The 12,259-nt window shown below is 46.3% G+C and overlaps 1 protein-coding gene across 1 annotated transcript in view; it reads left to right on the top strand.

Moving 5' to 3' along the window:
• AKT2 (AKT serine/threonine kinase 2) overlaps window positions 1-12,259 on the top strand; it is an 82,388-nt gene that overhangs the window by 25,137 nt on the left and 44,992 nt on the right. Inside the window, exon 2 of the mRNA XM_040323144.1 lies at window positions 1,982-2,101. Coding sequence (XP_040179078.1) covers window positions 2,056-2,101 — 46 coding nt within the window. The 5' untranslated portion in view covers window positions 1,982-2,055. The remainder of the gene's footprint in view (window positions 1-1,981; window positions 2,102-12,259) is intronic.

Genomic DNA, 12,259 nt, shown 5'->3' with positions numbered 1-12,259 from the left:
CCCACTTGTTCATTCAGAGCAAGGAGTAAAAAAAACAACAATGCAGCCCTAAGTACACAAGACCCCATCATTTGCAACAATTACTTAACTCAAAGTGATTGTAAAGTCGTCTTTTTGTTTAATATAAAAATTACAAACCTGTTATACTTGCCTCTGCTATGCAGTGGATTTGCACAGAGCAGCTTGGATCCTCCTCTCGGGTCCATCTTCTGTGCTCCTGGCGCCTCCCTCATGTTCAGTGCCCCCACAGCAAGCAGCTTGCTATGGGGGCACCCGAGCGAAGTCACAGCTCTGTGTATTCATTCAGACACAGGGCCCTGTCCGCGCTCTCTCGCGCTCTCTCTCCTGATTGGCTGTTGCTGTCAAAGTCAGCTAGCCAACGGTGCTGCTGTGGTGTCTCAGCCAATCAGGGAGGGAGAATCTCGGATGGCTGAGACACTTGTGGACATCGAGGGACCTCGGGTAAGTATTAGGGCTGCACACAGAAGGCTTTTTATGTTAAAGGGGTTGTGAAGGTTTTTTTTTTAATTTCTAAATTGGTTCCTTTAAAGGAACACTAAAGTAAAAAAAAATGTTTTGTAAAATAACAAACATGTTATACTTACCTCCACTGTGCAGCTCGTTTTGCACAGAGTGTCCCCGAACCCTGTCTTCTGGGGTCCCTCGGCGGCTGTCTCGGCTCCTCCTCGCAAGAGCTTTCCACCTTCATGCGAGCAAGCTTGCATGGTGGAAAGCTTTTGCAGGTGCGCTCCCGTGATACAACGACGGGCATAGCCGCCGACTGTATCACTCGGCCTTGCCCCCTGGCGCGCCGCGTCATCGGATGTGATTGACAGCAGCGCCAGCCAATGCCTGCGCTGCTATCAATCCGTCCAGCCTAGCCAATCAACGACCAGGCTGGGAACCGAAGAGGATCACGGCGACGCTCGCGGGACATTCGAGGGGTGAGGTAAGTAAAACGGGGGTTCGGGGGGGGGGGGAGGGGGAGCCGGTACCGTCGGATGTTTTTTCACCTTAATGCATAGGATGCATTAAGGTGAAAAAACATTTACCTTTACAACCCCTTTAAGCTAGTGCATTGATGGTTCACTTACCTTTTCCTTCGATTTTTTTTTTCTTTGTCTGGATTTCTCACTTCCTGTTTCTCCTCAGTAAGCTTGCCCCCATCATCCATGGGGGTTAGTCAGCCAGAACAGCTTACTGAGGAGTAACAGGAAGTGAGAAATTCAGACAAAGGGAAAAAAATTATTCAGGAGGGAAATGGAAGGAAACGGTAAGTGAACCAACAATGCACTAGTTTAAAGGAACCTATTTAGGGGGAAAAAAAAAACCTTTACAACCCATTTAATGAATTAAGATAAAAAAACCTTCTGCCTTTACAAGCCCTTTAAAGTGGAAGTAAGGCCAGGTTCACGCTGGGCTGAGGGAGTGAGGCTTCACTCCCGCTTGTCAGTCCCGATTTTGGCCGCGATTACAGAGACATTGTGCAGTTTCTGCACAGATGTCAATGTAAATCGCAGGCTGAAATCGCAAAAAGTAGTACAGAAATGTCTTTGAAATCGGTGCAGCGCCGCACTGATTAGGACGGTGCCAATGCCAGCAAATGCCGCCGATTTGACATGTCACCAGTGTGAACCAGGGCTAAAGCCAATTTTTGGAGTGTGCTGACAGGCCGGGTATTTATGACAGAAGAGACCCTATTGAGGCATTGCGGATTATGAAATTTCCTTCCTACTGATTGTTATAAATCTGCACAGATATAACACTATATAAGTGTATGGAAAGCATGTGTTGCACACCACACAGTCTTGTGTTATAGTGTTGTGTTTCTTGAATTCTCTTTTGAAGATCTCATGCCATTTGTTCATAGTGTGTAAGTTATATGCTATATTATATTCAAAAGATAGCTTCTTGAGGCAGTGATGATCAATGTTGTAGATGCCTTTTGTTGGCTAACCACTTTTATCTTTCTTTTTTCCAGAACCGCCAAACAGTCTTAATCCACTTTTTTGGAGAGCAAATTGATTACACTGAGGCCTCGGTCTTTCCATCACCATGAATGAAGTAATGGTGGTAAAGGAAGGCTGGCTGCAAAAAAGAGGTAAGTGGCAAATGCAACATGATCTAAGGATGAACACAGACTATAAGATCTGTTCTTGAAAAAATAAGACGCAAAATCCAATGCCAAGCGTAGAATTCCAGCCTAAACCTAACTAGTCCTAAAAATGTTCACTCTCCCCCTCCTAACACACTGTGTGAAAAAGTTGTATATAATTTACATGTTTTCAACCCAGTCTAGTTACAGGATCCCTGTGTCAGACGGCTGCAGGGAAGAGGGAGAGAGCTTTCGACAATGGCTGCGTATTCCAGTAGTGGTGACGTCGCACACAGGCTCCCGTGTCTCAACCGTTGTCAGAGCTCCCTCCTCTCCCCTGCAGCTGACACAGGGGAGCTGGATCATGTGACCTGGCTGAAAATAGGCAAGTATATACATATTTATACACTGTTTAGTCAGTATAGGTGTTTTTTTTTCTTTTTTTTAAGACTAGTTGGGTTTAGGGTGGCATTCTGCTTTAGGTCCACATCTTCCATACAGGTTACATTTTGCACTGTATAAAGGTATAAATCAAGAGGTCTTGTTTTAATCTCATTGCTCTGAAGTGTTTTCTGGTCATCGCAACAGATTTGCCTAAAAAAGATAATCTTTCTTTCGGTATAGGAAGGGTTCTTTATACACTGCTCAAAAAAATTAAAGGAACACGTTTGAATCAGAACTCCTGGTATATTGATCTGGTCAGGTAAAGTGGAGGTTCCATCAAAAAAAATATTTTGCTTTAAACTGTAGCTTACACCCAAAAAAATATATATATATATATATATATATATATATATATATATATTCGTCTGAAAATGCCTGTTGCTATGCGGTCCCACAAAATCTGCCTTTAAAACCACCTAGGATTCGGACATCATCTCCCTCTAATGCTTCTGGGAAATGTGTGTCATCATTTCCCAGGATGCAGTGCGTTGTCCAATTATCACTCCCCATCCAAGACTTCCAGGAAGTAAGTGCTTGTAGGTTTCACAATGCCCACAAGCAAAATGACAACGGTGAAGACATAGTTTTATATACTATCTTTTTTGAATATCTATGCGGATCGGCGGCGGATTGTAAAATAAATGACCGGATTTATATTATAAAAACGCAGGATGAAAGGACATACATTTAATTTAAAAAATGCTAATTGTGGTTAGAACTCCGCTTTAGTTAGCAGAGGGGGAGGGGTGTATACAGAGGGGGTTCTTAATTCGTTTCGGCTGCTTTGCTGTTAATTTGAAATTAACAGGCACACTAGATGGGCAACAATGAGACGACCTCCAAAACAGGAATGGTTTTTCAGGTGGAGGTGTCTGACTTTTTCTTTTCCCTACTCATCTTTTCTGACTGTTTTTCACTAGTTTTGCATTTGGCTAGGGTCAGTGTCACTTCTGGTAGCACGAGGCGATACTTGGACCCTATAAAGGTTGCACAGGCAGTCCGACTCTTCCAGGATGGCACATCAATACGTGTCATTGCCAGAAGGTTTGCCGTGTCTCCCAGCACAGTCTCAGGAGCATGGAGGAGATTCCAGGAGACAGGCAGTTACTCTAGGAGAGCTGGACAGAGCCGTAGAAGGTCCTTAACCCATCAGCAGGACCAGTATCTGCTCCTTTGTGCAAGGAGGAACAGGATGAGCACTGCCAGAGCCCTACAAAATGACCTCCAGCAGGCCACTGGTGTGAATGTCTCTGACCAATCAGAAACAGACTTCATGGGGGTGGCCTGAGGGCCCGACATCCTCTAGTGTGCTCACTGCCGGACACTGTGGAGCTCTTGGCATTTTCCATTGAACACCAGAATTGGCAGGTCCGCCTCTAGTGCCCCATGCTTTTCACAGATGAGAGCAGGTTCACCCTGAGTGTATGTGACAGACGTGAAAGGGTCTGGAGAAGCCGCGGAGAACTTTATGCTGCCTGTAACATTGTTCAGCATGACTGGTTTGGTGGTGGGTCAGTGATGGTCTGGGGAGGCATATCCATGGAGGAACGCACAGACCTCTACAGGCTACACAATGGCACCCAGACTGCCATTAGGTATCGGGATGAAATCCTTGGATCCATTGTCGGACCCTACGCTGGTGCAGTGGGTCCCGGGTTCCTCCTGGTGCACGACAATGCCCGGCCTCATGTGGCGAGAGCATGCAGCCAGTTCCTGGAGGATGAAGAAATTGATACTATTGAATGGCCCCCACGCTCACCTGCCCTAAATCCAAAAGAACACCTCTGGGACATTATGTTTCGGTACATTCGGTAAACACACAGATCCACGTCCTGTCAGGGAGAGAGGAGACCGATGCTGTGTGCCTTGTACATAGGGACACAGATCGGTCACCTCCCCCAGTCACCCCCCTTCCCCCACAGTTAGAAACACTATGCAGGGTACACATTTAACCCCTTCCTCGCCCCCTAGTGTTAACCCCTTCCCTGCCAGTCACATTTATACAGTAATTAGTGCATATTTATAGCACTGATCGCAGTATAAATGTGAATGATGTCAACATTTTCCGATGTGTCCGCCATAATGTTGCAGTCCCAATAAAAATCGCAGATCGCCGCCATTACTAGTAAAACAAATTTAAATAATTCTGTCCCCTATTTTGTAGGCGCTATAACTTTTGCGCAAACCAGTAGCTTATTGTGTTTGTTTTTTTTATAGCTCAAAAAATAAAAACCACAGAGGTGATCAAATACCACCAAAAGAAAGCTCTATTTGTGGGGAAAAAGGACAGCAATTTTGTTTGGGAGCCACGTCGCACGACTGTGCAATTCTCAGTTAAAGCGACGCAGTGCCGGAAGCTGAAATTTCACCTGGGCAGGAGGGGGGTATATAATACATATTGGGACCTGTGCACACTGGTTTTGGGATAAACGCCTTGGCATGCGTTCCTAATGCTTGTGGCTGGTCATCTGTGTTTGTCAATATACCCAAGCTTGGCAAGACATAAGCGTCTTGCCACATCGTGTTACTTTGACACTACACCCCCCTTCACCTGGGAGTGTCGGATGCCATTAGTATTTCTATATCTGCCTTGAATGTGCTTCTGAAAGGCAGACCCTGTTCAATTTCTAAAAGAAATGTTCTTTTTTTTTTTTTTTTTTCTTCCCTCTCTTCTAAAGAAGAGACTTCTATTTGCACGCATGACAATTAGATAAGGATTGTGGAATGTTATGTAACATTTAGTTTGTTACGTTGCAACATTATATATTGTTTCATCATGACATGTAGGCCTCATGCACACTGGACGTTCTAAAAAACAGCAATTTTTTTTATCTTAATGAAGAGAATGCATTAAAGTGGCTGTAAACCCAAAAATATAATTTTTTTTTTTTTATGTCACAATGTAGAGTATAAGATTTCCTATCATCTGTGCCCAGTCTTGCCACACAGAGTTAATCCAGCTCTGAGCAATCCTCTTTTATTGTTCAGTGAAAATGAATAGACTTCCAGATAAAACCCTGTCTAAATAAAAAGTCCTTTCCTCTCTCCTTGCTTTGAGTGACATGTTATTTACATATCTAGCTTGGACATGTTTATCATATGTTATGTTTATCATAATATGAGGTGATCCACAGTATAACAAGTGAGAAATCCACCCCTCCCCCACATAACACATCCTGGTAATATTCAATGAACTGTGGGATCACCTCATATTATGATTAACCTAACATATGATAAACATGTCCAAGCTAGATATGTAAATAACCTGTCACTCAAAGTAAAGAGAGAGGAAAGGACTTTTTATTTAGACAGGGTTTTATCTGGAAGTCTGTTAATTTTCACTGAACAATAAAAGAGGATTGCTCAGAGCTGGATTAACTCTGTGTGGCAAGACTGGGCACAGATGATAGGAAATCTTATACTCTACATTGTGACATCAAAAAAAAAAAATTTGGTTTACATCCACTTTAAAGCGGAGCACCACCTAAAAGTGGGACGTTTTTGTAGCTGCTGACTGACTCAATTTTTGCAGAGCTGACTGAAGAACCGCTTTTAAGGTAAAAAAAGTCATTTGCCTTTAAAACCACTTTAAAGTGGAGGTTTACCCTAAATACGATTTTTTTTTTTTTTTTTACATTAAAAGTACAATAGTTAAGGCAATTCATTTTGGCAGGTTTTTTTTTTTTTTGCTCTGTACTTACCTTTTATATCCGGATTTTGTCCTGTGCTTCCGCGTTCTGACGACTCCGGGACTGGGCGTTCCTATCCCAGCCTCAGGGTTTCCGATGACTGCGGGACTGGGCGTTCCTATCCTCCCGTTCGATGATTGACGTCTTGTGAAACAGGTGACCTGTCGCACAACGCGCGTCACTAGATTTCCGGAAATATCCGAGCTAAGAGTCGGCCGTGTAGAGCTGACTGCGCAGGCGCCATATAGTGCCGACTCGCAGCTCGGCTCTTTCCCGACGTCTGGTGATGCGTGTTGTGCGACAGGTCACCTGTTTCACAAGACTTCAATCATCAAACGGGAGGATAGGAACGCCCAGTCCCGCAGTCATCGGAACCCGGAAGCCCTGGACAACATCAGGATATAAAGGTATGTACAGAGAAAAAAAAACTGCCGAAATGTATTGTCCTTAGTATGCTGGATCTGCTAGATGCAATTTAATTTTTTTTTTTTTTTTTTGGGTGAACCCCCGCTTTAAGTACGCCCATGTGAATGAGGTCCAAGACCAGCAAATGTCTAGCTGATTTTTTTTTTTTCAGTAAGCAAACAATGGCATTTTCTCATCAACCTTGTTGAATTTTGCAGAAAAATCGAATTTCTGAGGGTAGCCTGCTTTTCTCCATTACTAAGGGCATTTCAGTGACTAACAGGTGCTGCAATAGCAATGTGTGCTCTGAAAGAATCGTCCATTTTACATTTGGAAGAATAAATTGCAGCTTTAAAATAAAATGTAATTGCATATCTAAGTTGTCAGAAGCAGGAGTCGTGTGTGCGGTGGCCGTGGTCTTTGTCAGCAGCCATTGAATAGAAGATCGCCCTCTATAGTCTGTGCTCCAGGGCATCCTGTGATTTTCTATAACCCTGGCTGACCTCTCCACATTCCTAAAATGCCATAAGCGCAATCCTAATAAAAAACACACCACCTTACTCTGGAGGCCCCTGAATTCCTCCCACCGCCGTACAGGGCGACAACTGCATTGTAGCATAGGGCCTCCTGTTAGGGGGGTCTGAATCAATCGTATTGCTCCTAGCAACCAATGCTTCCTTTTTCATTTTAAGTCTATCATGGATTGAGAGAGAGAATTGGATTGGTGGTTACGTGTAAAACAGGCCATGCATGTGGCGGTCTGATTGTTTACAGTCAGATGGAGTGACCATATCCCCCTCCCCCTCTGTGTATTGGGCACGCACGCTCACTGATTTATAGATGTCCTGCACTCGCTTATTCCTTTTAAAGTGCTTATTCAGGACAAAGCAAGAGATTTACTTTAATGCCGGCCCCACCAGGTTTCCCACACCACTCTGTTCAAACCCTGGGAGTAAAGAGTTATTCCTTGTGTAAGCTCCAAGTCACCAGTCACACAGCGGCGGATTCTCTCCCTGCCACGTGGTGCCGGAGAAGCCCATTGCCAAGCACCAGCTCCAGAGGGAGGATGGGAAGTTCGTCACATGTTCCACATATCTGGGTATATTCTGTTGCTTCTGGGGGGGACCACCGGCAAAGGGAAGGCAAACAATCTCCTGTAGAGGCTGCTGGTAAAACAAACTTGTTGATTTGTCCTGAACAAGCAAGTCATAGATTTTCTATCACCCATTTTAATCTCCTAAAAGGCAAGTCATGCCTTGGGCTGCCAATACACTTATTTTTTTTCTTTTAGCCTGCAGATTATTAACCGATCCCTCCAGCCACACTATACAGCGTGGATGGACAAATCTCCCACTACGGCCATTCTGTTCTGGTGGCTGAATTTGATTGGAGGCAGCTGTTCAGCTGATAATCATATGCCTGGCTCCTTTTTTTATTATTTATTTTTTTGCTTGCAGTTGAAGGATGTTGGCGAGAGGTGGTGTTGTAGAAAGGGGTCAGTAGGGCCACCCACAAAACACCCTTTTGGCCACTTTATCAGAACCCGCTGAAATGCAATCAGTGTATGGTCAGCTCTGTCAGTTCAGGCTTTTACCTTTTTACTTCTCAGAAACCACTTCCCTGTGCCCATCTGATCCTAGTTTCACTAGGTGTGTGTGTTTTTTTTTTTTTAATTAAAGTTTTTTTTTTTTTTCTTAACACATTCTATGCATTAAGATAAAGAGCCTTTTGTGTGCAGCAGCCTCCCTAATACTTACCTGAGGTCCCTTTCTGTCCAGCGATGTCCATGAGCCTCTCAGCCGTCTGAGATTCTCCCTTCTGATTGGCTGAGACACAGCAGCAGCGCCACAGGCTGCTGTCAGTGTCAGCTAGCCAATCAGGAGAGAGAGGGGCGGGCCAGGTCGGGGCTCCGTATCTGAATGGACCCAGGGAGCGGTGACTCGGGTGTCCCTATAGCGAACTGCTTGCTGTGGGGGCACTGAACAGGATCCGATCGTGTCAGAATGACAGGTTTTCAGGCGGACCATCCATTGCCCTCTATGAAGCAGCAGAAGCCGCTCGCTGACATCCAATCCGGTCCGCTAAAAAACAGACGGGATCCGTTCCCCATCCATCTGGCAGATCAGATGACAGTCGGAGGAATCGGACAGGTGGTCAGTTTTTCATCCGTCCGCCCATAGAGGAGAGCGGGCTGGGTCCATGTCCGCTCCACTGATGCAGGCCCTGTAATTTTCCTTGATCCATGGAGAGATCCCCCCCACTGAGCAATTTGATCCGCTGGTGGAGTCTGCTCATCTGAAAGAGGCCTAAAATACATCAGTGGCCAGTAAGGATACATTTTATCAGGTAGGCAGATGTGTGCGACGGTTGGTGTGGCTTGGCCAAAAAGTGGGGAGCCCTTGTGCTGGCCATACATGGGATTCACAGGAATCGGGCAATCAAAAAAACAGCCAGTGACAGCAGCTATTCAGAAGGTCTCCTGTTTTGCAAGCTCAATATCCTCCCAACGCAAATGGCATTAAAATTCCATTCGTAAACAAACATGTCACCCATGGGAGGAACAAAACTCTCGGTCTCTGTCTTTGATGCTTCTGGGAGGCATGGGTGATGACAGGGCGTCCCACAGCTGTCTCCTGAAGTAGCTGGGCACTCAAAATCCTGTGAGATTGCTTTTTTTTGGGCTTACGTTGATTCTTGCAGGGCTTTGAGCACTCTGGGCAGAGGTAAGTTAGTTTTCCTTTACAGGCTTTGTTAGGGGGGGGTTATGGGGGAAACTGGGCAGAAGGAATTGCAAAAAATACCTTCTTCTGTTTTGCATGGAAGGTCTGCTATAATGACCGTAAATGGATTTTGAACTTGCAGGCATGATCTGACAACGAATAGGTGTTAAAGTGTTACTTAAAGGGGTTGTAAAGGTACAATTTTTTCTTTATCGTACATCACGGGACACAGAGCAGCATAGCCATTACATATGGGTTATATAGTGCACCTTCAGGTGATGGACACTGGCACTCTCCGACAGGAAGTTCCCTCCCTATATAACCCCCACCCATAGTGGGAGTACCTCAGTTTTTTCGCCAGTGTCTTAGGTGTTGGTGCACATTGAAGAGCTCTGCCTATAGTTGTCCTCTGGACCAGGGCAAGCTGACCGGATCCGTCCAAGGTGCTTCATAGCCAAAGTGGACGGTACCCGGGCCCCCAGGTCCTGGAGGGGGTTTTGCCTATAATGCTTCTCCTTTGCGAGAGCTGGACTCTGGGTTCCAGGACTGGTTTCCTGCAACCAAGTAATTCCTGTTGCCAGCAGTGCTATATAGGTCCAGGAGTGTGGTGTTCCTAAATCTGGACCCCGGTACCTGAAGGTCTATGACGTTACCCACATTTTAGGGGGAAGATTGGGCCTCTTGCATTGGCAATACCCTGCGGCGTGGAGAAGGTAAGAGGGGGCCTGCGGAACTTGGTTTGTCAGCAGGCCCCCACAGGGGACTCTGGGTTTAGCCCGCTTTATGCCTCTGTGCATGGGCGCCTCATTCCACAAAGTCTGAATGACAGGATGGTTTCTATGTACCCATTAATGCTTCCCCTGGCTGGTTCTGGTAGACGGCTGCATGACCATAAGGTTTACAAAAAGAGCTGCTATTGCGCTAGGGGGGGTCACTTGTGTAGCATGGAGGTCTTACCATCCGCGCAGCTACATGGCTTCCCCCATAAGCCTGTTCGGGCGTCTCACTCCCCTGCAGCTCCACGTGTGTCTCTGCTCCTCCAGCAGCGTCCGGAACGGGCGCGCGCGCGCGCATGGTGTAAATAGACGCGGCGACGCTGCGTGAGGAGGCGGAGTTTTCGGGGCGGTCCCTCTTCCTGCTCTGAGAGCCTATATTAGGCTGGCAGTCGATCTGGGTCGCCGTGGGACACGGAGCAGCGGCATGTTATCTGCGTGAGAGCAGTACCTTGCGAAGGGAGAGTGACACCCGGTGGTGATTTGGTGAAGTACACTTTTTCTATAAGAGCCTGCGGCTCGTTTCTTGTTTAAAAGGCCGGTGTACTTGCAGCAGTCTGAGCCTTGCTACCCACGGCTCTATCCCAGATCAGCATAAAAGGTGGCTTTACTTAGCTCATTTAGTGTGAGTTACAAGCCCTTGGGGCATTGTATTGTCCATCTTTATTAGGTTATGGGAAGTTTAATAATTTAACAGCACCCTAACCTATTAATTTTTTGACACTTTTTCAAGAGGTGTTTTTTTGTCTCTGCTGATTAAAACAGTCAGTTGTGTTTAGCGGAGTACCTTGGGTTTGTATAGATGGCTCCTAAGGGCGCGGGAAGCACCAAAAATGCTGAAGCTACAAAAAAGCAGAAGGGTTCCCCATCGGGTTCGGAGGATCTTGGCCAGGCCTCTGCAGTGCCTTCCTCCCCGGACAGACCAGAGGTCGTTAGCCCAGTTGAGCCATTGGGGTTGCTAGGTGCTACGGCTGGCCCTACCCAACCAACTCCCTCCTTCGTTACGGAGGAGATGTTAGCCGCCACCTTAGGTGGATTTGAGCGAAGGATGACTGCTTTATTAACCGCATCATTTCCCGGGAAGAAACGGACTAGGTCCCCTTCCCCTAGGGTTGACTCTCCAGATGAGGAGGTCCTTTCCCAAGAAGAAATTGATTTCTTGGCGGAGCAGGGGGATGACCCCCTGGAACAGGGTTCGGAGGAATCCACAATAGAGGAACCGTTCTCAGCCTCTCAGGCAGAGAGACTATGGATCCAGTCCCTAGCGGACATGGTACGGACGGCATTTAAATTACCCCTGCCTGAACCTCAGGCTACCGTATCCTCCCTTGGTTCCTTAAAAGCTCCCCAATCCAGTGCGGTTTTTCCGGTCCATCCCTTACTGAGGGACCTAATCTTTCAGGATTGGGCCAAACCAGATAGGATTTTTCTTCCTCCTAAGAGGTTTTCAGTTTTATATCCTTTAGAAGAAGGTTTTTCTAAAAAATGGACTGTCCCTACTGTGGACGCAGCCATTTCATGTGTCAATAAGTCCTTGACGTGTCCGGTAGACAACATTCACATGTTTAAGGATCCTGTCGATAAAAGGCTTGAAACTCTGCTAAAATCTTCCTTTGCCACCGCAGGGGCTGTAGTGCAACCAGCGGTAGCCGCCATTGGAGTTTGCCAGGCATTGAAGGACCAGGCCAAACAGGTTCTAAGAGACCTTCCGGCACAACAGGCACAGGACTTGGCTGATCTGCCTAGGGCATTATGCTTTGCCGTAGATGCCATTAAGGATTCCATCCAGCAAGCTTCTCGGTTATCCTTATTTCTGGTTCACATGAGAAGACTTTTATGGCTAAAAAATTGGTCGGCAGAGACTCCCTGTAAGAAACTCTTAACTGGGTTTTCGTTCCAGGGGGAGAGGTTGTTTGGAGATGATCTGGATAAGTATATCCAGAAGATTTCCAGTGGCAAGAGCACTCTCTTGCCTGTTAAAAAGAGGTTTCGAGGGCCAACCTTTAAGCGCCCAAACTCTCCAGGTCCAGGTCCCTCACCCTCCAGGCAGTATCGACGGCCTGCTGGCCGTTCACCCGCAAACAGACCGCAAGGGCAAGCTTCAGGTATCAAAAAACCGTGGTTTCGCAAACC

Source organism: Rana temporaria, chromosome 9 (assembly GCF_905171775.1).
Source record: "Rana temporaria chromosome 9, aRanTem1.1, whole genome shotgun sequence".
Lineage (NCBI taxonomy): Eukaryota > Metazoa > Chordata > Amphibia > Anura > Ranidae > Rana > Rana temporaria.
Note: the sequence above shows the minus strand (reverse complement) of the source record. Positions and strands in the feature narration are given on the sequence as shown.